The sequence below is a fragment of the Poecilia mexicana genome, unplaced genomic scaffold (assembly GCF_051168715.1).
Source record: "Poecilia mexicana isolate PSO_F unplaced genomic scaffold, ASM5116871v1 scaffold_7, whole genome shotgun sequence".
Taxonomy (NCBI): domain Eukaryota; kingdom Metazoa; phylum Chordata; class Actinopteri; order Cyprinodontiformes; family Poeciliidae; genus Poecilia; species Poecilia mexicana.
In genome coordinates, this window is record NW_028263376.1 from 12832553 (window position 1) to 12858369 (window position 25817).

Sequence of the window (25817 nt, forward strand, 5' to 3'; positions counted from 1 at the left end):
AGGCACTCAGTGAAAACCAGAGCACAGCTTCTACTCTTAGGTCCGTGTATCATAGCTACAATCGTTTTGCTTTCTGAAAGAAAAAACTCAACAATGGTTGTTCTGAAAATGCCTTTAGAAGGTGAACTTTGGTGGTCCCGTGAATGAAGGGAAAGGTAACAGAGTCCAGTTTCTGCCCTAAAAAGGCAACTCTGGATATGGAATGTCACAGGCAGCTGTTCCTCCCTCATCAGAGGACATGTTATAAAGATAGCCCCACTTGGATTGAAATAATGCCACCCATTCCTGCCCCAAAGCACACTCTGTCATGTGCTATTGTTCAGAGAGGCTCCCCTGGGAAAATAAATGCTGGGACTTGTTAGTGTACATGGCCGTATGGTTAAGTAAAATTACACAAAATTCAAAACTATATGTTTTTTTGTATCTATTTGACAAGTTATCCCCTTCCCAGGAGACTCTCAGGATGCAGTCTAAATTTCACCAAAAGCCCAAAAGAGCTAAGCGTTTTCACTCTTCGATCTTGACAGCTTAAACGCTGTGCAGCCCCCCCACTCGGTGTCAGGTCCACAGCCTCTCGAGGTGAGAGTGAAGATAACATTTCACAGTGTCTATATAGCACTGTCATGTGAAGGATTATGTAGCCGTGTACAAGCCGCTTGTAGTACTGTAGGGGGTCTGATACCTATCTCCCTGTGGTTTAGATGCTGGTGCCGTTGTTCTATTTTTCTGCTGTGCTAAAACCTGACCAAAAGTGTGTTTGAGTCTTTCCAGTCTTTTGCTTTCGCTGTCAGTTAATACTGGAGGATTTAGCATCAGAAACTCCTGTTTTCTATTCCCTGTCTTTTTCCCATTGGTTTGAACAACTTCTGCACTGGTAATCCCTAAAGAAGACTCGCCTCTTGTGTCAATAACTGTGTTTTACTCACGTTGCATTTCCATCTTTCTCTCTGTTTTTCCGCCAGCTGAGAGGAGTTTATGCACTGACACGACCTCAGGAAAACCCAAGATGGCCGCCAAAAGGAAAGGTGGCCTAAAACTCAACGCTATCTGTGCCAAGCTTAGCCGCCAAGTGGTGTACGACAGCAGCTCCCAAAACGCAGAGGGAGATCAGAGCGTAGCAGAGAACAGCGAGCGCGGCAGTTCCTACTACGACGACAACGAGACCAACTTCCCAGAAAGCCTGAGCCTCAGCCAGAGCCTCGAAGAGGACCAGAAGAGACGCGAGGCCATCGAGAAATGGGTCAACGGCGAGTATGGGGACGAGCCGCCTGCTCCCGACGAGGAGCAGGAACATGAACTCAGAGTCAGCAATGACGAAGACGGTCCTCCCGAGGGCGTCTACATGGTCCAGCCCAAGGGCTGCAGTGACGAAGAGGACAATGGCGAGGAGGCCGAGGCCACGGCGGGGTCTCAAGATGGTAGTTACCATGACGACAAAGAAACTGAAGAGAGACCTCCAAAGGACAACAGCTACATGCCCCGGAGCGAGGGCCAGAGTCGCCAAGCAAGTTTCTCCTCTCCAGGTATGTTTTTAACCTGACATCCAGATCATGGCATGTTTTTGAGAACAAACAATGTCTTTGGGACAATGATCAAAATTTTATTGTAATCTGTAATCCAGTTTGTCCAGTTCCTTGATTCTGTTGATCTATTTACAAGGTGATTCTAACGCTGGAAAAGCATTAGGAAGGATCAAAGCAGATGCCAGTTTTATTGTTGTTAGCAACTAATGATTGGTTCTTCATATTATTCCTACAATTTTTACAAATCATTGGCATCCTGTCAATGTTATGTTTGTTTCTTCAGTGCTTGTTAAACCATATGTTATCAACCAGCCCAACCTTGTCAACGAAACGAGATGCAACAATCCAAGTAGCACTTTTTGTCTTCAAATCCAGGAGCCATATTTAAAAGTTTTGAGGGAAACAGCAGTCAGACAACACTTTTGGAAAAGAGATTTCTTTCTAGCGCAAAATCTTGCGAGATCTTGTGCCATGAGCTCTTGTTCCACGCCTGGCCAGTATTTTTTTATAGATCTGCAACTACCTCTGTCTCAGCTCCACAGTGGTTAGCACTCAATAGTATTAAGGGACAAAAGCTTGGATAGACGAAAGGAAAGGTGACATTGCCACACATCCACATAAGCTTAAGTGTACCCATTATTGGAAAGACAGGCTCTAGAGTTACAGTATGAATAGCCAGTGACATTATTACTCTAAAGGCAGCTTCAGCTGGCAGGTCAAGGGGGCGAAAAAAGGAACTTGTTTGAGGTTTACAATTATGAAAAAAACAAAACATAATTCATAAAATGGGGAAGGCTGATAAGGCTGGGCCTTTAAACGTTCAGCAGAGGACCAAGAGCACATGGCAGGGCCAGACTAAGCTTCATATTACACCCAGGATTACATACTGAGTCTTTGATTTTTTTTTCCCTAAGCTCACTAAACTTAGCCACTGCCTCAAGCTCCTCTCTTACACGGAGGTACATAAGTTTTTTTTCTTTTTTTTTTTTTTGCAGCTGTTAAACCCAAGCGATCAGTTGTCAAATAAAGTCAGCAATGCTGAAGTTATCCTGCAGTGGCCTATTTAGTTTTTTCCCAACAATTTTTTTTTCTTTTTACATTCCTTAATACAACGAGCACTCGTTGTAAAATGACTCATAATGGCCCTTGTTTAATTGTGGCACTATGTTCCCTTCGTATTACTCACTGATTATCAGACAGATAAAGCCGGCAGCAGGGAAGAATTAACGGCACCCAGCAGTCTTTTGGGAAAGTGTTGTTGCACACTTTGTGACCCTTGAAACTAGACACTTTCAGAGAGAGTGGCCTTATGTCGCAGACGTTAAAACACAGAGCTGTAAAAATGTGAAAAAAACAAACACATACACAGACGCACTCAGCTCGGTTATAAGAATAGATAAAGTCAGTTTCACACAGAGAGAAGAGAGAGAGAAAAAAACAGCAATTTGCAGGTGAAACCGGTTGTTGTGGTGCAAAAACAAGTTTTGTTTTGCGTTCGCTCGCCTCGGTCGAGCAGTTTTTCGGGCTTCTATCTAGGTTTAAGTGTGCGCCTCAGAGTCGCGTCACACGTACTCCCTTTTTTTGTCATCGTCTCTATTTTCTTCTTTTTGTTTTGTGCGTTTTTTTTTCTTTTTTTTTTTTTTTTTCACTGAAAGTTCAGCAGCCGCTCTGGCCACAGTTAGAATCGGGGGCAGGGGCTTCTGAGAAAAGAGCGCAGACTTCATTTCAGAGGCAAAAGAAAAAAATGTGCTTTGTGGTTTTAATTAGTCATTTTGTTTATTTCGCAGCCTTAAAAGGGCCTTGTCTGTAAATATGTTGAACTATTGTGAGTCAGGCTTACACCTTTCTCCCTCCGCCGGCTCCCTTCTTTTAAGCTCACAAGAAAGCCGGGTGTTTGAAGACGGCATGGAGAGAGCACCCCGCATCAGTCGCAAATCTCGTCTTTAGAGCGTTGTTGTTGTTGGTTTTTTTTTTCGTCTCTCTTTTCTTTCCCCGAGTTCCTCTTTGTTGATTGTAACTAGGGCATCTATATTGCCGTGTTTCTGCTCGGCTCACAATTAAAACATTTTTCCTTCCCTCTCCCCCTCTTCCTTTCCCTCTCTCTCCGGCTCCCTCTTTCTCTTTCTCACTGCTGTCTTTCAAAGGCTGATGTGGAGTGCACATAATTATGCATATAAACATAGTGGCTTAATTATCTCTCACAACATCAGTGACAATGTAATTAACAAACATTGCAAGATCAATGAGAGAAACTGCGACCTTCAAAACATTTAACTCCTCACATCGAGGCATTGCGCAGATTTCCTATCAGTGCAAAACCCCAGAATACTTTTCCTAGATAATTTAGATGTCGCATTAGAGCCCTCTTAAGCCAGTCAATGGGAAAAAAAAACAACAACAATGAATTAAAAAGTATGAAACAAATGATAGAGATGCTCAGAGCAAAGGATCAAACAGGCTTGACCATGACTTCCATTTGCAATTCTGGGTTCACCCCAAAAGGTTATTATTCATTTCAAGCTATTTCAAAGCCCCCCTCCCTCTATTTACTGCCTGTTAATTAACTGAGCAAACAGTGTGGAAGTTTTAAGCCCGGCACTTTTCTTTTTTCGTGTGACAAATTACATCAAACAAATGTACATAACGTCATTTATTCATTGCAACTCTTTATTAGCTCAGCCACTGTCTGTTTAAAAAGTGCACCCTCAAACTAATTCACTGATACGAGCATAAGTAGTTTTTTAAAACTATATTAAAATTACCGTAAGGATTAAAAATAATAATAATAATAGTAACGCAGCTGATTGAGACGGCTTTTTGAAGCCAAACATTTTTACCAAATGTCTGCTTGCAAGCTCTTCAGATTAGTCCATTTATAGCCGCCGGCTTCCATCTTTATCATCGCCGACACCTTCTGCCTCTTGGTGCCATGGACGCTGAGGCCGTGCCACACGCTGATGACCATTTTTGGGCAGCAAATGGAGATATAATGCCCATCTGTTATCATATCGGTGAGGGGAAAATGCGGCCTAATTGCCTCAAATATAGACAAGGCAGGCCTGTGTCGCGTTTTGGATCCTGAAGTGTCGAGATTAGGAGCCGGTTGCCTGCAGCTCTCCTCCAGAGAGAATGAAGATGGAAATGTCAGATGGGGTTAAAGCAGAAGAAGAAAAGAAAATTATTTAGTTATTTATTCATTAATTTGTCCTAAGCCGAAGGGGGCCAAGTTGGGCCCTGATCCCCCACACACAACACTGAGGTTCCCCACCTTGTGTCACTTGGCGTTATTAAGAGGTGCTCAGTTGAGTAGCGGCCTCATTTACATGACGTTTTAGAAAGGTTATCTCCTGTCAGTCCTAGTAATAATCCCTTCAAGTCCAGTCATTTGCCTTTCGGTGATAGCACGTCACGCGATCCGGCTGATTTCTCAGCAAAAAGGGAAGAGAACAAAAAAAAAAAAAAACAGACATCTGTTAAATATTAAAAAATGAAGCATTGCATTGCATTGCAACAGGAAGAAGTTAAGTCTTTGATGCAGCTTTTAAATTCCTTTTTTATTTTTGTGAGGTGAACACAAACAAATGTCCAGTTCTCTAAACTGATATGTAGCAATTTTGTGTAAAAAGAAAAAATTAAGTGCATTCCATTTGTAACTTTTGCCACATTTTATCATGTAAAGACCAAAAAAACTGTAACATATATGTGAAATACTTATATGATCGACCAACACTAAGTAGTGAATAATTGTGAGGCACAGGAAAAATAATATACAATAATATAAGAATAATAAGAAAGCTATGACGTGACCCCCTTTACTCTGATACCCCTAAATGAAGTTTCTGAGAGTTCTTGAAACCTTGAGATGTCATTCTATGACCTAATCCAACTTTAATTTCTCCACAACTGTATCAATAACCTGGTGGCATTGGACTTTTTTTAAGGGTACCAGAATAACCTCTGGGCCAGTTTTTAGTCTCAAGCCTCCTTGCATGGTTTATTTCATGATTGTTCTGTATTTATCTCTATCCACCTTCCAATCACCTCTGAACAGCTTCACTGTTCCCAATAAAGAGAACCATTCCCGCAGCATGATGCACCCACCTCTGTGTAGATGGTGTGTTCAAACCTTGTTCATGAAACAGCTCCATTAATGGTGAAATTAAATTAGGCAAAAGTGGATTCTCTGACTAATTCTCTGACTAATTTAATTCTCTGACTTTTAAAGGGAATTAAATGTGATTAATTTTATGAAATAATTTTATATAGGTGTATTGGACCAGTTTTTACTTTTCAAGTAAAAATTAGTTGAAAACCGCTTTGTGAAGGCTTGTTGTGTAGAGAGTACATTTATGTTGGTGGGGTTTTTTGTTTTTTTTTTTTGATAAAATGTGGGAATTACATTGATATAAAAGTATGAATACTTCACAAGGCGCTCTCTTTTTCAAGTTTTAGTAAAGTAGTTTTATTCTTTCACTCTTTGATCTGTGGGTGGGACTGCCCTAACTTTGGAGCAATATGATACACTGTATGGATAGATAGATGCATATCACATGGTGCGACTTGAGATGTCCTTATAAATACAAACCAATAATATCCATCCAAGAGAACTCGAATTGTTGTCCTTTCTAAATGGTCTTCTTCAGAAGCAGTCCCAGTTATACTCAATGCCATCAATTCATTTTTCGGCTAAAGAAAAAAAAAATGTAAACGTGAGATCCGGTGTTAAACAGCACAGTAGGCAATTGTATTTACGTAGTGTCACTGTGGTTTTAGTACATGTGAAAACACGATAGATTTGACAAACCGATCTGTGGCAAACTTGTAGGTATTTCCTCTCAAATATCTGATCTATTTCTCCTAAAAATTTCATGGCACTTCGATCCACTAGATCCTGTTTCATACCGACCCACAGAGTGGAGAAACAACCCCAGCCGTGGCGAGTGGAAATTTGGGGATTATTTTACATGCTGCGCAGGGGATGTGAAGAGCAGGGCCCAGGGACTGATTTAGCAATAACTGAGAAATATGAGACAAGAACAGAAATATTTGCGTATTAATTACCTCGGATGCTGGGCGGCACCTCCTCCTGCCAGCTCATGTGTTCTCTGGTGATGAAAACAGCAGTAAAACAAATTTTTAAAAAAGGACTTTGGATTTTGTCCCTGTGACCGTGCCAAGTCAGTGAGTAAGTAAAGGAGGTCGAACATAGCGCTGTTGAAATGATCATCTGTTCTCAGATCCTGCCTAATGTGCAGAGTTACTCAAGAGGAGACTTTTGGAAATGAGTCAGATCTGCAAACACAACAAGGCTGCTCCGCCACTCCTGATTATTTCTTTCTTTCTTTTTTTCTTTCTTTTTTTTTTCTTTCCGCTTCTCTCTTACTCCCTTTTTCTCTGCACCATTTCCTCTTCACGCAAGCTCCTCTTCTTCATGCATAGCGCGATCCTTTCACTGCTTTCAGGGCCAAATCATCCTTTCCTTTCCGCCACTTTCTGACCACTTACTCTAACCTGGATCGCACTTAATGAGGCAGAATTAATCTCCACATAATGCAATTAAACTATACATTGACTGTATTCTGCCTGTGTCCTTGGGGAAGTTGTCCAATTTAATGGAGTCCTTAAGTAAAATTATGTTTTAGTTAATAAATGAACAAAAAGTTTGTTCTTTGCACTTTTGAAGGTGACACAATAATCAACTTTGAAGGTTTATTGGTTTATAAAACATTATTTAATACATTTTCTTAATTCCTGTAGTGTTGTTGGATTTTTTTTACATTAAGCACTAAAAATCTTTTAATTCTATAATTAATTCTTTAAATAAATTAATATTTTCTTGCAGCAGCACAAGTTCCCTGCTTTAATCTGAACATGTTTATTCGGTTAGGGTAAAAATCCAATTACAGATGGCACAGCTACTGAGAATTCCTGTGAAATAAATATAACCCAAGCATTTTCAAATATACTTCATCTTTTGTAAGTTGATCAAAATCTTTATGCTTGTTTCCTTGGAGTATACATTTGATCTTGCACAGAAGCCCATTTGTCCTAGCCTCTCATAATTCAATAAGGCATGTGTGTGTGTGTTGATATTCATAGGTCTAGAAATTTGCTTCAAGAAAAACTACTCAGTGAAATGTGCCTTTGAATAGAGATTATTGATTGAAAAGTTTCAAACAAAACAAACAAAAAAACAAGGCATTAAAATATAATTTAAGCCTCATTGTTGGAGAACTATGTAAGGCTGTGTTACTGTTTTTAAAAGGTATTCGTTTTAAGATTTTTTCAAAAGCGGAAGATTCTGCGATAACACTTTATTTGAAGGGGGGTGAATAAGACTGACATGACGCTGTAATAAACATGACATAACACCTGTCATGAACATGAATAAGCCTTCATGAATATTTATGACTGTTGTCATTCGGTTAATTATGACACTTTTAATACAAAGTTGACATTATTCAAAATGTCTTTGTTTTGACAACTTGACATTAACCAATAAATCATTACTGATATAAATTTGTTATAAAAGTATTACTGATTGCACTTTAAAAATTAGGTAACTTTATGTTATTAAAGGTAAAGTTTAAACAGTAATGATTTATTGGTTAATGTCAAGTTGTCATAACAAAGACATTTTGAATAATTTCAACTTTGTATTAAAAGTGTCATAATTTACCGAATGACGCTTTATGACAACAGTCATAAATATTCATGAAGGCTTATTCATGTTCATGACATGTGTTATGTCATGTTTATGAAAGTGTTATGACAGTCTTATTCACCCCCCTTCAAATAAAGTGTTACCGATTCTGCTTGAGAGAAAAAAAAAATCATTTTTTAAATTTTGACAACCACTTTATCGTTATTGACAAAACAATGTGTGTTCATGGCACACACTCTTTGCTATGTTAACCTGCAGATTTTGCAGGACTGACACAGCAAGCAAAACAGGAAGAGCCTGAGGCTGTTTGATTGTAGACACATATATTCGCAGACATTTACAGATGTTGCATGCAATGCAGACAAACTTTTCCTGTTGTTAGATTTGTTTGAGGTCCTTAAATGCAAGAGCGCTGCCATTTGTTTCTAGACATGTTCATTACCCAAGTGAGCATTTTGGCAAATTTGGTCATAGTTAATCTAATTGGTTAGAAAAATATTCATTATGGCAACAGAGTTATTTATTTATAGCGAACCATATGGACAACTGTCTGAAGTAAAGGTGTTATCATTGCATCTATGCTGTTTATGGTATTATACAAAGATTCTTTCCATTTTATACACACCAGTTTTCAAATGAACAATCTTAACTAATTGAACCTTATATGTAACTTTTTATTTTCTTTGTGCAGGAGAAGCTTCAGCCCTACGGGACTATGCTGTCAACACCATGAATAAGTTTCTTGGGATGTTTGGTTATGATGACCATCAGGTAAGGGACGAGGTGACCAAGAAGATCAGCTTTGATGCTGTCAAAGCTACCTCAGACCCCTCGTCCCTCAGCAATGCGGAGGACTCGCGCAGCCCTCGCTTCTCCAAGTACGAAGAGTACATCCGCAAGCTAAAAGCTGGTGAAACCCTCCCTTGGCCCGTGCACGCTTCCCCACCCAAACCGGATGACCTCAACTCCAAACAGACCCAAGAAAAGAGCGCTTCGATGCTCCAGAGCTCCGGCGGCCTGCCGGGGGCGGAGAGCCAGATCTACCACTCCAGCCTAGACCACAAACAGTCGGGAGCAACTCAGCTGGGCAACTCTCAGCCGCCCAATTCTTCCCACATACAGAACATGGCCTCCCGAGCCTCAAAATACGACTTCTTCATTCAGAAGCTGAAGATGGGCGAGAGCTTGCAGCAGCAGAACGGCAATGCTTACAAGCGACCGTCCAAGTACGACCTGGAGAATGTCAAGTTTCTGCACCTGTTCAAACCCGGCGAGGGCAACCCAGATATGGGTGGCGCTATCGCCTTTAAGACCGGTAAAGTTGGTCGTCCTTCCAAATATGACATCCGAACGATCCAGAAGCTAATACCAGGAAATCCAGAAACTTCTTTGATCCCTAATGTTCTGGCTACGGCACCAGGAAACCCTGGAGCTCCTGGGGTCCCCGCTGTTGGCACGACTGGGGCCAACATTGCTCCGGGGCTGACGATGGACCAGGCAGGACACATAAGCTTCAACGCGGCTGAATATATGAAGTCCAGCTTCTCCAAGACTGACTCTATAACCACAGGCACTGTGTCGTCAGTGAAGTAAGTTTTTATTTTTTATTTTTGCCATTTTTATGTGATACAATAAATATCTCCTCTTTAACTTTTATTGGAAAAAAAATCTAATTTTCATTAGATTTTGGGAACTTAGTAATCATACAGATCTTGGACAGTTTTCTTAAGATTTTTTTTTTCATAATTAAAAAAAAAAGAAAATACTGCGCTCACTTGGTCTGGGAATCCAATTAATTTTGTTATAATAAGAGTTGCTGAACTAGAAGGTGGCAATAGCCTCAATAATAATAAAAATGTTAAGGTACATTAAGTAGTGCTAAAGTTTAAATTATTTCTAGACAGTATACCAATGAAGTCGCCAAAATTAGCTTAGCATCGCTAAAGTAGTGCTAAACTGAGAATGCAGGCTATAGCCTCATGAGTAAACTGTTTTAGCATTACTATAGCTTGGCACCAGCAAATTTGTATTTATGCTAATCTGAATTTTTTTAATGTGGAACTTAACTAACTCTAAACTAGCTTAAACTAGCATAGCACTGTTTTAGATGAACACTGCTATATTATGGCCAAGCCTAAACAGTGCTAATCTGAGTCAATTGTCCTAAAATATTTGTAGCACTCTTGAATTTCTTCATTTCACATCTTAAGTTTCATGAAAGCAGTCAAAACAATACAAGAGTAGCGTGGGAAAACCCTTTTTTTTTCTAGTTTAGAAAATTATACCAAAAGTAGTCTTTTGTGCTTTCGTGTGTCACATTTATATTGCAGACACAGTCAATACAAATAATGATTTAAAACAGCTGAGATTCTGTGTAGATCAAGTTTGGGTGTGGCTCATCAAAATAGATGTGTGGTTTATCAAGAAATTGAGGAACAAGAACAAGAAAAACAAAACAAAACAAAAAAAAGTTGAAGCAAATACTGACTGAAATACAGTGACACTATTTGCACCTGATCACTAACATGTTATGTGTCTGTCACTAAACATAGAATCCTGTCAACTTATTTTTGATGTATTTGAATTAAATACACCAACATAAAGATTATTTAGGCCTTTTTTTTACAAAGGAGATAACATCCTCTATTACTTTCTGCATTTAAAATAACATACTGAGTACACAACAAATCCCTCATTTAAAGTTGACTAACAGAATCGAACAATTCCAAACATAAATTTCTCTTTTCCTTGCACCGATGGTCTCTGAGTGCAGCCCCCTCAGAGCTAATGTGATGCTCACATACAATTTAACTGCTTCTGTGAGTCAGTTAGCCAAACGCAAAGGTAATTGCTACCTCCGTAGTGTGAAACAGCGCATAACGCCCAATATATCCACGACATTATGAGCTGCGAAGGCGCATGAAGTGTTTACTCGCCGTAGCACTCCATGGAGACTGATTTAGCACAGTCATCGCAAAGTGACTGACTTCTTTCGTTTGGCTGGGGTGTAACAACTCTCCCTTTAATTACTTCAGAGCCACGGCTAACCTCCCGGTGAGTCGCAGGGGCCGGCTCGACGCTGCCTGATGAGGGCACTTTAAAGGAAGCAAACGAGGGGTTTGGGGAGCTCACCTACAGCTGTGTGCATTAGCAGTAGGAAGGAGCTTCCAGAGTCTGTTTGATTGGTTGTGACCTCGTCTCTACTCAGCCAGGACCTATCAAAGACACTGTTTAAGAGCCCTCAGGCACCTCTCCCTCAAGCTTTGGCCTTTGCCAGGTTGGGGGCTCTGCGAAGCGGCAGTGCTGGCTAACTGACCCAGTCTGCTGCTTGTAGTACACAGGGAGGAGGAAGGGGCGCTGGGTAAAATGTCTGGCAATGTATCCTCCCCTCTGGGCCAGATTAACCTCAGGTCATCCCCTGTGTGGAGCCGCTCACATGGAGCTAAATGCCACTTGCTGAGCGGGAGCAAACACGACCAAATCTCTATTAGGGGTTTTTATTCTGCTGCCAGCTTTATGAAAGGAATCACAACACAGGTGACAAAAGGAAAACACCATTCCCCCGCGCGCCTCTGTAATGTGATGAATTCCTCTTTATTTCCTGCCCTGAAATGAATTTGTTTGAGCCGAAGCTAACGTTCTATATATCAGCTTCTAGAGGTGTCTTGCATCTTTGTTTACGCTGATTCCAGACAGATTGCAGTAGATTTGACATCCACATTAGAGCCAAGGCCTCTGGAGATTATCAGAAAATGCTGATTTTTAGATCTTTTATTTTATGTTTGCATACTCTCCGCACAACAAAAGATTAATGTCCTTTTGCTTCCGTATTTTGGACTTTGATTGGTTGGGAGCCAGTGCATTGCATCAAAGTACGCACCTTCTATCTTTGATTCATGGCGTGGCTGAAAACGCTGTTATGCCACTGGAAAATACATATTGATAGAGCACAGTTTGGGAGTGGCTTTTAAGAAAATATTGTGTCAGTTTCTTCTTATTAACAACCGACATGCCTGCCTCACTATTAATCCTGTCTGTTTGGTGTTTGCTCTTGCATTAGGAATGGTCTGCCGCCTGATAAACCCGCCAGTGATGACGTAAACCTCTACCAGAAATATATCGCCAGGTATGCAAATCCCTCTTGGTACAAAAATCAATAGAAATTTGCTCAAAACATAAAGAGATCTTTTTTAAATCAACTGATGCAGCAGTTCGGCCTTTCAAGTAATTACACTGGTAGGGAAATGATCCATAGGGAGCCTTATGTATGAGAAGAGTAGTTAAATGTTGATGAAATGGAAATAAAAAAAACATGCTGTGATGTGCAATTACATGCTAAACATAAATGTTATTTACAGTCTCCTATTTGTACTGTTAAGGATAAAAATGTGAATATTATGAAGGATTTCTATTGAGGTCTAAATTGTTTTATTGGATTTCAGCGGCAAGTTTGGTCATGCTTTGAGCTGATCGAAAAATGGGTGGCTTTGCCTTTCAATTTGATTTGCATATCAACATGATTTTGTATAATTGAATTGAATTATTAATATGAACGAATGAAGATCAGATGTGGGGTTCCTCAGGGCTCCATTCTTGAGCCACTTTTATTCAGTTTCTATTTGCTCCTCCTACTTTAGATTATGGATTACTAATCCTTTTCCATACTTGCACAGAAGATCAAAGATTATCTGTTCAGTTCATGTTTATAATGTGCAGCCTATTTGTTGATTTTTGGTTTGCAGCATTCCTTTTTTTATGCAATGTTTTGATATTATTATTAGTCTTTTTTTATTTTAAATGGGTTTTCAACCTCTGTTCCTTTATTTTCTTGTGAAAATGCTTTGAGATTTTAATGAGTTAGTTAGATAAGTAGACATCAAATGTTCAGATTTCAACTTATTTTATTTTATTTTATTTATTTATTTTACTGAAAACTTTTTCTCACTTTTTAGTCCTGAATTTGGACTCATTGACCTTTATTCAGTATGTCATATTATAATCCCAGATGAGACCAAAAATAAATATGATTGACCCGCTACTGTTAAATTATTAATTAAAGTAAGGTAGCTCTATTTTCTTATGGTACACTATGCATAGATTATACAAAAATAATAAAAAAACATAAATGGTAAATGCAGGTATGAAAGATCCCGCTGTCTGGTATAGCGGTTCACCCCAAAAAAAGTTAAGTGTGAAACAAGCAAAACTGCTTAAGCACAAAATGCCAAAAGCAAAAAATGACCAACACTACAGTCATTTACAACAAAATACAGTAAAGAAGGGAATGTACCTTTCATTTCACTGGACATAACATCCAGTTGAATTCATCATCACTAAAAAGTTGATCATCGTTGTCTGTTTAGTCTATATAAAAAGGGAAAAAAGGCATTTGAAAAGCCAAAGTGGCTTTGCCATTAATGATTACTTCTCCAAGCCATAACATGAAGGGCACAAATCAAAGCCTTGGCACTGACAGAAACACACATGTGCACGTCCTCTTCTGCACACTCGCTCGCTCGCATGCACACACATGAAACCCCTTCCTTGGACTGATTACATTTTGCAAGAAGATTTAATTAAGGAATTTTTAATGAGGCTTCTGCTGGCACTGCCAAGAACTGTTTTGATATTTGCGCTGCATAATGCATAAAATTTGTCTAAACATCTCGGCAGTTGATGCACGGGGAGGTTGCAGATAAGCCCAGATACAGTTTCAATTTCCGTGTTGGGCTTGAGAAAAAAAAAAAAAGAGAGAGAGAGAGAGAGAAAGGAAAAGAAGAGAAGGGAGGGGAAAAATGGAAAAGGAGGGCTCATAAAAAGGGCAAATGTAGCAGCAAGATGGGAGGTAGAGGCAAGGGGAGGAGGATCTTTTTAAAGCCCCGGATAATGAGCGCAGAATGTGACAAAAAAATTGGCTTTGTAAATATGTTTTCATCCAATCCCTGCAAAAAACATGGGGTGGGGGGAAAAAAGCTTTCTCATATTTTCAACTCGCACTCAAGTTCGGCTCGCAAAGATGTTCCTTGATGGCGTTTAGGCGCAGTTTCTGCTCTTTAAATGCTTTCATGCAGCCACCGTTGCCTCACCACTTTGATCTGTGTAACTCTATTGTAACTGGAGATGCTCTGCAATCTCTGTATCGTGGCGATATTAATATTTAATCTGCTGCTGAATAGCAGAGGCCCATTAGGCCCCCTGACGCGGCAAGTGGGAATTGTCCAGAGGCAAAGTGATACAGCTGGGCAACGAGCAGAGGGGTGGACTGTAGTCTCCAAGGGGAAAGGTGGGGGGCTGCGTGTGTTAATCGTCGCGGATGTTCATGTATATATGTGTGTGAGGCTGCCTTTATAGACAAGACATATGTTGGCTCTTTTCTGCGCTCTGGTCGACTCTCGTTAAAAGAGCCGTCAGGCCTTCTGCTGGGGTTTTTGGAAAGAGGGCTGGCCCAACATAGGCAGATTTTAAGACCCCAGGACGCCTGGGGGCCCAAGAGAGACAGAAACTCTTACAGAAAAGGTTGATAAGTGCCACTGTTATACACATGCAGGAGTGAATATCAATATATCAGAATAGCATGGAAAATGTACGTAATTCAGTTTTTTGAGAGTGAAGCTCACATATCACACATCATATTTTATATTACGGTTTATTTCAAGGATTTTGTTCATTTTTGATTGAGCTTGACAGCTAATGAAAAATCTAAAATATATTTTATTGGTATTATTGACATAATACCAATAAAAATTGGCTTTTCTTTTCCATACTTTCTCCTTCCTCTTAATTTTGCATTGTTACGCTTGGGTATGGATTTCTATGAAAAGTCAGCTTCAACTACTACTATCTTGTGTAGGATATAATAATATAAAACTTGAATTCAAAAATATTTTCATATCCATTTTATTAGGAGATAAGATTTGGGGTTTTCTTACCTGCCATTACCTTAAAAAAAAGTAAATATAAATACTTGAATGATAATTGGGAATAAATATGGTGCCTCACAAATAAAATTCTGCTTCAGGACGCCTAAAATCTTTGGTTTGGCTGTGTTTAAAAAGACACAAACACCCACACTGTCAACTTAAAAGCAGTCCTGAATATGCTGTTCAATTAACTTAATGAACTCAGCAAAGTGATCTGTAAATGCAGCTCTGGGATAATCCTAACAAGGGGGAAAAAAAAAAACAGAGAGAGATGGAAAAAATATTACTCAGCCCCCTTTTCCCCCTCTCTCCTCGGCACTACAGCAGATGGAGTCCTTGGCAGCAGCAGAGCAAATGTTTATTTGTGTGTTTTCACTGGTAATTGGAGGATTTTAACAGTCATCATTGTCAGGCTTATAATCACCACCATAAAAGTGTCTGCTCGACAGTAAAAAGCTGCTTTTTTTAGACTAAAATTCCAGGGTTTTTTTTTTTTTTTTTGTTTTTTTTTGCGCTTTTGACAGGAGGGAAAACACGCACAGTCCGATCTTTTACCTTACAGGGCCAAATTGTTGTTTACCTGAGAGAACGAGGAATTGATTTGACAAGGATTTTTCACAGCAATATGAAGAATAAGAGTCCCTAATGTGTCAGCGACTGCAAAGAGAGAGGAAAAAAAAAGGTTTTAGAGTAATAAGTGTCTCTTACGGCGCCATTGGAAATAAATGAAGATAATTTGGTTGAAATTGGTGTGACAGACGGGTAATTTGTGGCAGAGTGTGGAAAGCAGCAGCCGGTTTGAAGGTGTGAGATTCGTTACTTTGAAGGTGACATCTGAAGACGAGCGAGCTACCTCTGAGAACTCAATCACCTGTGTTGTTTTTCTTTTCTTTTTTTCTCCAATTTCTGGTAATTTTAATGATTTATCAGCAAATCGTTCTTCATTTGCTGTTGATCATTTCTGAGTCACATCTCTCCGTGTTGCCACGTTATATTCCTCTTTCCCCTCAAAGTTGGCAAACGTAACATGTAATTGCTTTTATTTAAACACGTAATCCTGCCGCTGTAAATGTAGTGCTGCGGCTTACTGGTTATAACTTTGTTCTGTAACGTTTATTTATTAATATTTTGATCATGTTATTCTGATAGACTATGCGAGAGAGATGTGATCACCCACAAGCAGTTTAGTAGTTCGTATTTTACTGTTTTGCTGTTCTGCTCTTTATGTTACACAAACAACAAGCAAAGGATGTGGGACCTACCCACGCAAGTTGCATATGCAATTTACAAAAGCTCGTTAGTCAACAACTTCCAGCGTTTTTACGCCTTGTCCTATCTTTATCCCTATGCGCGCGCCATCATTTCTTAACACATCCTAATCCATCAAATATTTTTTCACACAGAATCGTAACTGTGACAAGAACGTCTGTGGTGAAGTTACACAGTCACATCAAAATCAAAGTAGGAGTAGGAGTCGTTGAGCGTGCCCTTTAAGCTTGCTGCTGTTGCGTCTGATCTGCTTGAGGTCGAGGGTTAGGTTAGAGGCGGGGACATCGTCGCCTGTAGTTGCTAAAATGAATCACAGTGATATGGGATTTTAAGTTTTTTAACAAATATGCACTTATTATATAGCTTTTTGAGGCCCCTGTAATCTCCCGGGGCCCCAATCCACTGTCCCTTAAAGGACCAGATAGAGCCTGCACTTTTAGTTGGACTGATGGTTGACCTTAGTGCTTTCTATGAATTTCTGTGTAATGGACTGTATTACAGTGCAACACTTTCCCTCCCCTACACGTTGCTGCACACTGTTGGTCAGCTGGCTAGAGGAATGCTACTGAAAAAAATCTGTTGTTTGAAAAAAAAAATGTCCAGACATGAAAGACATTGATGGTGTGAGACCTGACGCAACACCACTAAGAAAATGCTGCTATAACAACACAGCTTCATGGGTTTATTTTTAAAAAAGCTATTTGTACGATTTTGTTTTAGATCTTTCTGTGTAAAAAAAAATAAAAAATACTGTATGGTGATTTTTTTTTTGCAAGCGTAACTTATAGCGAGAATCTTGATCTGACGCTGTGACGCGGCAGCTCCAGGTTCACCTGGTCCAGGCAACAACATGGGCAACCTAGGCCAATTATAATGAGACAAAGATGACAGCGTTCCATTATTAATATGTTTTAACATGTCCTGTGTTTTCAGGTTCTCTGGAAGCCAGCACTGTGGACACGTGCACTGTGCCTACCAGTACAGAGAGCATTACCACTGCATGGACCCTGAGTGTAACTACCAGGTGAGCGTGAGTACTTTATCACTTTTTATGAGCATGACCCAAATGCAAATTTGAAAAGGCCACCCTTATTGGTTTAAAACCTGCCCAGGAGCAATAAATGGCAATGGTTTATTTTAAGACAGCAGGGGTGATTTAAAGCTAAAGGTCTGAAGGACCCAAAAATGGGATGCGGTGCTCCAAGGATAGACAAATAAGACAGGATGTGCCTTTTTTTTTTCCACTCGGTGGGTCACACCCAACCAAAGTTTACACAGATGAAAGGTTTGTTGGTCTAAGGCCCGCTGAACAAGCTGCGGCTGTCCAGGTTTCAGTCATTCCCAGGCAGAGCTGTTCTAATAAGGCTAAAATATCATTTTGTATCTGCTCACTTACTGTTGTTTTAATACACTGCCTCTGCCTTTAATCCAATCTCACATTTCTAATCTTTTCCTGGTTCAACAGCATGTCATGTACATGCACAGGATGGGAAAAAAACATAAAGCAGATCATAAAACAGACCTTGTTTATGCTGCAGCATATGGCCAGTGAGAGAGAGGGAGCCGAGTATTGAGTTCTCTTTTTTTCCCCTAATTTTGTTTCTAAATGAAGCCATCTTTAGTTGTAATCTTCTGTCTGCTCCCGATCTAAGGAGATTACCCTCGGATAAATATTGTTTATGTTGCGATGAGCATCACAGGGCTAAGCTTTCATTTTCTGCATGAATTTTTATCCCCCCTCAGCAGCCTGACGAGACACATTCTTGGAGAACACAAAAGAAAATCATCTCATGTCGTTATTTAGAGAGTTAGTTCAGGTTATCACGGCAATTTCCACGGTCAGCTCTGCATTTCTCTGTTATTTTTGTGCTGTGTGGAAACATAGATATGCTCTGGAAGCCAGCTCTCTGGATGTCAATACACAGGGAAAAAAAAATAGAGAAAAAGAAAAGGGACAGGCACGGCATGATGAGCAGCCCCCCCAACCCCCCTTTTTTTTTTTTTTTCAGAGCGATAACTCATGAAATGTTACATGACACACACTCCTGGAATATTACCCCACTGCCAGCCTGCGGGCGATTGGCTGAGTCCTAACATTCTCCTTTCATGGGCTTGTACATGAGCGAGAGTGTGCATCTTGCCACACTGGTGGGAATCCTAAAATAAATGTAGCAAGTGGCTCCCAACCTTCATCGCCACTCCACTGAAAATGAGATCTTTTTCCCAGTCAGCTCTCTCTATGGCCTATTTTGGACGGCTTGACGGATCGAATGTACCCTGACCGCGGCTCAACTCGTCTTCCGGTCATCAGCCGTCATCGCACGGCAGGGGAAAAAAAAAAAAAAAAAAGCGCACGCACAGTACACGAAATCAGGATTTTTGAGCCAAAAAAAAAAAAAAAGGGTGGTGGTGGAATTAAAGAAGTGACGGAGCGTTCATCAGTTAGATTAAAACTCCTAATGAAGTGTGCACTGCGACGGAGTCAGACATCTCAGAAACATACAGTGGGAAACAGTCCAAGTGTGATAAACGAACAGCTGTGTGAGATCTTAGGTTTTTAAGAGGAACACATGACACAAAGCAATTACCCTACTTTGTGCAGCAATTAGTTTCTTTTTAGTATAGTTCTGTTCTGTTGTTTTTTTTCCCCCCTCAACTGCAGATAGATATGGATTAAAGACAGAATTGTCTCATTGATTTAAGCTTCTCCTGTTACAGTTTCTTTAGCATCAGCTTAAACCCAATTACAGCAGATTTGGTTCCTGCAGGTCTCTGCGGAGTGATTCTTTTTTTCCCCCCCTTCTGTTTCCCCCTTCCTGACTCCTGGATGTGGGAAACATTTTTATTTATATATTTGTAATTTTAGAGGGCAGGTCCCTAAGCATATTCATTCATCATTACAGCTGAAACCTGCACCAACCGAAAGAGAGAAAAAAAAAAGAAAAAGAAAAAGAAAAAGGCAAGCGTGGTGCTTTAATTAAAAACGGAATCATATCTCAGTGAATTAAAAGGGAAAATGTTTTTTTTTTCTTTTTGGTTCACTTGTTTGTTTGTTTCTGTTGTCTGCTGTTTCTCCCCTGTGAACGTCTGAAACACCGTCTGCATGGAACATAATTTCCTCCAGTGCAAAAAAAAAAATCACAAGAAAAAAAAAAACCAAACAAACAACACAAGAACTGTGATCTTGCATGTCAATTGATTCATCTTAATTTGTAAATAAAAATGCATTTTGTTAGACGACAGAAAAAAAAGAAAAGAAAAACAGAGAGAGAAAGGCTTTGTTGGAGAGAATATTTGGTGCTTTCCAAGACCCTTCAAGGCTCATTTTGCAGAGTAAATCAATAAGCACAGAGACTGTCATCTTTAAAGAAATCCTGATCCTTTTCCCTAACAGCGTGCACATCCCGCCCCGGCTGCCAACTGGCTTCTGCATGCTGCAGCTGCTGCCTTCACAGAGCTAAAGTGACTTGTTGCTGATTCTGTGACCGGTTTAAATAAATGCCAACCTGTTGCTGTTTATCCCTCCTCCTCCTCCTCCTTCTCCTCGTCCCCCTCCCCTCCCTTTTCCCTTACCCTTTTGCAGAGGTTTACCAGTAAGCAGGATGTAATCAGGCACTACAACATGCACAAGAAGCGGGACAACTCCCTGCAGCATGGCTTCATGCGCTTCAGCCCCCTGGACGACTGCAGCGTCTACTACCATGGCTGCCACCTCAACGGAAAAAGCACCCATTACCACTGCATGCAGGTACACTGCAGCTCCCCCTCGCCCACCTACACACACGGCCACAAACATGTAGGGTGGGCATGACTTAAAGCGCACAACGTACACAGATGTGCACTAAAAAAAATAATAATAATAAACAACATCCCGCAACCTTGGTTCAACGTTCTTCAGCATGAATAACATGCAAATAACTCGCTGCTGCAAGAAAATCCGAAATATGCGATTAATGTCAGGTTAATCTGCAACAAGCAGATTAGGATTGAAATGTTTAACATTTATTAAACCCAATTTTCAGTTTTAAAAAGTCTGCTTTATAGTAGGTTATTTAAAGTGCACATTTACAAATTGGGAAAACCCCTTGTAGGTTTTCCCAATTTTTTTTTTTTTTTTTTTACACATTTTACTTCCTGATTACAGCAGAGAGTCTTTTGAATTCTCTACCAGCTATGTACATGTAGAATAAATAAATCTGTTTGGATGTACGTGATTTCACTGCAGGGCCTCCGGCTCTGTGTTTGGGGTCACAGACTTCTGCCCACCCCCTCGTCTTACGCCCCTTGCAGCTTCTAACGGGTTTCCTTCGAGGACGATGCTCTGTTTAGCTGCACCACCACAAATAGAGTTTTGCATGCAGAGCAACAAGTTACATTTGACCCAAGCGCATTAAGAGATTTATGGAGGACGTTTGTAATAAATTTCCTGTTGACAGTTCGTCCGACCTGAGCTGTGCGTCTTTGTAGCTCCTCTAGAGTTACCATGTGACTCTTTGCAGCTTGATTAAAATATCAAGGTGCAAGACAGTGAATTACGGTTGATTTTATTATACTGAGATAATATTTCCTATATGATTTCTGAAAACAAATGGTTGGACTGGGTTGTTTTAGGGGAGTTGGTGGCTTTATACTTTTCAGATTTTTATATGCAAAAATAAATAATTTTCCTTCTACTCCAGAATTATGCACTACTTTGCGACAGTCTGTCACATCAAAAGTGAATAAAATAGATGAACGTTTGTGGCTGCAGCGTGAGAAAGTGTGAAAAAGGTCAAAGGGTATTATTATGTTGCAAGGCGCTGTGGTTAGGCTTTCATTGCTTCTTCCATCAACTTTTTCTCAGCCATTCATCCGTCAGCGTGTTTTTTTTTTCTAAGGGAATTAAGATCTAAGCACTTTAACTGAGTATCTACCACCAGCTTTTTGACAAAGAGTAGTGTCAATTACCAAAATTTGGCTTGGAAACAGTCGATATCCCGTATGGAGGTGACTGTATACTGTCGGTGTATTGTTGTGGAAAGCCAAAAATCACCAACTTAGACAGTTATATTTAACTTGCTTCATCTATGCAGTAGAATAAATATTTTTTGTAGATCACATAGATTGTAAATGATTAAAAAAATTATATTAAAATGCACGAAAACCTTAATTGTAAAATATTTACAGTAAAAGAAAGACTCTACAGTTTCATAAGAGATAAAGCTTCCGCAGAGTAGAAATGCACACACACACACACACACACACACACACACACACGCACACACACGCACACACACACAAACCAAAAAATATTGATATATTATATATTTGAGTAAATGCAATGAAAATGAGTCAGATTCTGTTGGCTCTGACTCATGGATTTACAGCTCTGTCTTTGAACAGTAGCCTGGGAAAAAAAGAAAAGAAAAAAATCCAGAAACCAAATCAAAACGAAGAAATTAGAGCAAGTGAATAGATGTGAAGCTTCGGCGTGTTTCTGTTCTCCTCACTCTCTCACTCCTTAATTGGCATGGATAAAATTTCCCTAAGGTGTTTATATAAACTACACATTTTTCATCTTTTAGTACCAAGCGGCCTGTTGAGGATTATTCCCCTCCTTCTGGATTTGTTTAATTTTTGTTTCATCTGCTTATTTTCAAAGTGTCACTGCAGCAGGGCAGCCCAGGATGGCTCCACATATATATATATACTTTTTTTTTTTCTTTTTATACCTCTCCGACGGCGTAATTGTTATTAGGATATTTCAGCCGTTGTTTTAACAGTCGCTGAGAACCTGCAGATGTTGGCATCGGCTGCTCTGATTTAAGAGGCGGGGAGGGGAAAAAGAAGAAAGAAGCAGAGTGGCGTTTTTTTCATTGTTTGACTCGATATGGAGAAGTTGCCACTGATGATATACAATCGTTCCTTTTAAATTCAAACATTACCTCGTTTTTTCCCTCTTTGTTGCCTGTAAGGAGTCGTTTGTTTCCAGAATATTTTTAAACTAAAGATCAAGACAGTCATCTTACTCCTGTGGTTTCCTTCTGCAACCCCCCACCCCCCTCCTCGCCCCACTACCTCTCTAAACCTTTTTCTTTTTTTTTTTTCTCTCAGTGTTACTGTAAGCTCGTAGCATCTCCACCATCACGTTCCAAATCTGAATTTCATTTTCTAAAAGGCAGCTTCTGCCAGGAAGGTACTGTAGTTTCACAAGCCTGCGGTGACCACCAACTCTTTCAGTTACTACCTTTTTCTTTCCAATTGTTACAAAGATGACAAAGATTGTTTCCCATTCAAAGGGTTAATCTGAAACCGGTGACGCTCACATGTGCATCACCACAAATTAAAAGTTGAATGTGAGAAAACAGCCCTCTTCCACTCATTTCTAGGCCACTAGCGTTTTCTTAACCACAGTGCGCTCCCTCTTCTGTACCCCGTACTGTATATCAGATATCTTTAAAGTACCGCACTTCAAGAAGCTACCTGTTTTTTTTCTCTTCTTCAGACCTTTCCTCGCAAACCGAAACTCTGATGCGCGCTGTCGGCCCAGATCTCGTTTTCCATCACCTTCCTTTCTCTCTCTCTCTCTCTCTCTCTCTCTCTCTCTCTCTCTCTCTCTCTCCTCTGTAGGTGGGGTGCAGCAAGGTGTACACCAGCACCTCAGATGTCATGACCCATGAAAACTTCCACAAGAAGAACGCCCAGCTGATCAACGACGGCTTCCAGAGGTTCCGCGCCACCGAGGACTGCGGCACCGTCGGCTGCCAGTTCTACGGCCAGAAGACCACGCACTTCCACTGCAGGTGATGCACGTGGTCAACGATGCGAGCACGAAGCGTTTAAACGCTAAACAGAAAAGGTCAAATGCATTCTGGCAGATTTAGGTCTGAAGGTAGCTTTTAGTTTCACGAGCTGCGTTTCTTTTAACTGGAAGTCATATATCCAGCCGCGGCCCCTAACTTAAAATTTGTGGAGGGAGCAAAAAGCAAAAAGATTAGGGTGATGGCAAGGAGGCCTGACAAACTCAACGAGTAGGAGCTCATCACCAACGAGAAATGGTCTAAACAGCAGCGGAGAGCCACAAAAAGCTGCTCTTCATTTATAAGAAGGGTTTGATTGCTCTAAGTCTAATAAAGACTTTTACGCTGAATATTAAGAAGGGCATAAATAATTTTCAGCTTCCCATTTTTAAAAGAATAATAAAAATAATCACTGATTTATACTAAGCTTCTTGTATATCATTTTATTATCTTGAGCAATGCCTGTCTTATTTCCTTTTAGAAACAAACTTCTTGGTTGAATGAACGAAAGAACATCTTTAGATCTGTATCTGTGAGATGTAAGAATAACTTGGATTTAATATACATCACCTGGTCATATAAATAAAGTTGTGAAATCCTCAAATTTTATTTCAGAACACTAATACAAAAAAATCAAACCATGCCATCATGGCATGAGTTTTTTAGAGTGAGTGATATTTAAATATTCTTAATCTTTAAACATCAAACTTTTGTTTTTTAAGAGTATTTAGTCATACTGGCAATAGAAATGCTGGTGAAAACCATCTGATGCTACACTATGTTTGATGTTGAATATTTGATGTTTGATGTTGAGGTTGAATATTTTGCATTTAGGCTAAAAGGTTTAATTTAAATCTGGTAAAATAGCATCAAGCTCTTAAACAATGCAGAAACTATAGCCGAACATTTAAGGAGTTATATGGCGATTAATTAATCTCAGTAAGAAATGTGTTACTTGAACATAAGCATTCCCACACCATGATGCTGCCACCACCGTGTTATTGTGTGGAAATGGAGGGTTCAGGCTGATTTGCTCATAGAAAAAGTTCAACTGGTTGCACTGGATTTTACTTATGGCATCCTGCACTTTTCTGACACTTATTGGTAGCGAACCAAAGTGAAATCCCAACCAAATGCATTGAAGCTAGCTGCTTTAACAGGAACAGGGACATTTTCAATTCCTTTTTAGGCGGTTATGTAACACATTCCCATTAATTATTTGCACAGGCGTCAGGGATGCACGTTCACTTTCAAGAACAAGTGCGACATCGAGAAGCACAAGAGCTACCACATCAAGGACGACGCGTACGCCAAGGACGGCTTCAAGAAGTTCTACAAGTACGAGGAATGCAAGTACGAGGGCTGCGTGTACAGCAAAGCAACCAACCACTTCCACTGCATCCGCTCCGGCTGCGGCTTCACCTTCACCTCCACCAGCCAGATGACCTCCCACAAGCGCAAGCACGAGAGGCGGCACATCCGCTCCTCCGGCGTCATGGGCCTCTCCTCCACCTTCCTGGCCCCAAAGGACGAGCCGGAAGAGTCCAGCAACGACGACCTGATGGACTTCTCGGCCATCAGCAGCAAGAACTCCAGCCTGAGTGCCTCGCCCACCACCCAACAGTCTGCCACCGCGCCGCACTTGTTGAGCACGCCCACCACCGCCACCGCCTCCTCGATGTCGGGCCACAACCTCAAGCCCACCCAGTCGCTGCCCGGCGCTGGCCAGCGCATGTCGACCCTGCTGACTCAGAATCTGCCCAGCAACATGCCGGTAGCGCTCGCGCTTTCAAACAGCGCCCTGGCCTCCTCCAACCCATTCTTCCCGCTTCTGCCGAGGCTGCCTCTACAGCCTCCCCCGACGGCCGCCGGCCTGATAACGGCCACGTCTTCTGGAGCCCACTCCATGCCGACCGACTCTCTGACCCAGGGCGGCTCCTCCATGGGGGGGGATGCAGCCATGGCACCCACTCCAACGTCCTTTGCCAGCTCTTCCATTATGGAGAAGATCTCTGCAAGCAAGGGTCTGATATCACCCATGATGGCCAGATTGGCGGCGGCTGCCTTGAAACCGTTAAACAACACAGACACAGGTAGGTCGCTTTAAACTGACAACTGCCTTACAGTAGATCAGAATATGATCCAAATGTCAATTTACTTTAGTAAAACAGCGAATCTCATAGATTTTTAGGGGGGTATATTTTAGACATCTATATCTTTTCATTTTGAGTATTTTAAGTTAAAGTTTAAAAAGTCAAAAAATGTTAGAAGGATGCAGCTAAAGAAGCTTGCTTTTCAGAATGCTGCAAGCAAGTTAATGGAAAACAGAGTGAAAGGAGAAAGTTTGGTTTAAAAGGTGCACTAACCACAGGGATAGCTACAGTCTGCAGACTGTTGCTCAGTGGTTTCTGTACTGTTTTTCAGATCTGATAAGAAGCAAACTTGTATTTTCATTCTTAAATCAAGGTCCCAAAGTCTATAAGAAATGAAGAGTCGCACAATCCACATTGCTTGAAGTCTTTGAACGAATTGCTCTAAAATCTTCTGGTAGTTCAGATAGAACTACCAGGATCCTGCATGTCTTGAACCACCTACTCCAGCTTGTGAATTTCCCAAAAACGCTTAAATTGGGTTTTCTTTACAAGCCTCTGGTTGTCCCTGG

The 25817-nt window shown here is 40.6% G+C and overlaps 1 protein-coding gene across 3 annotated transcripts in view; it reads left to right on the top strand.

Moving 5' to 3' along the window:
• Positions 1–25817, top strand: part of casz1 (castor zinc finger 1) — a 97848-nt gene that overhangs the window by 51285 nt on the left and 20746 nt on the right. The window contains exons 2-9 of one of the 3 annotated variants that reach the window (XM_088007071.1): positions 963–1523; positions 8879–9502; positions 9608–9776; positions 12248–12313; positions 17310–17406; positions 19960–20124; positions 22986–23158; positions 24383–25248. In XM_088007071.1, coding sequence (XP_087863197.1) covers positions 963–1523; positions 8879–9502; positions 9608–9776; positions 12248–12313; positions 17310–17406; positions 19960–20124; positions 22986–23158; positions 24383–25248 — 2721 coding nt within the window. Of the gene's footprint in view, positions 1–962; positions 1524–8878; positions 9777–12247; positions 12314–17309; positions 17407–19959; positions 20125–22985; positions 23159–24382; positions 25249–25817 lie in introns of all 3 variants that reach the window. The other 2 variants (XM_088007072.1, XM_088007073.1) reach the window with 2 other exon arrangements.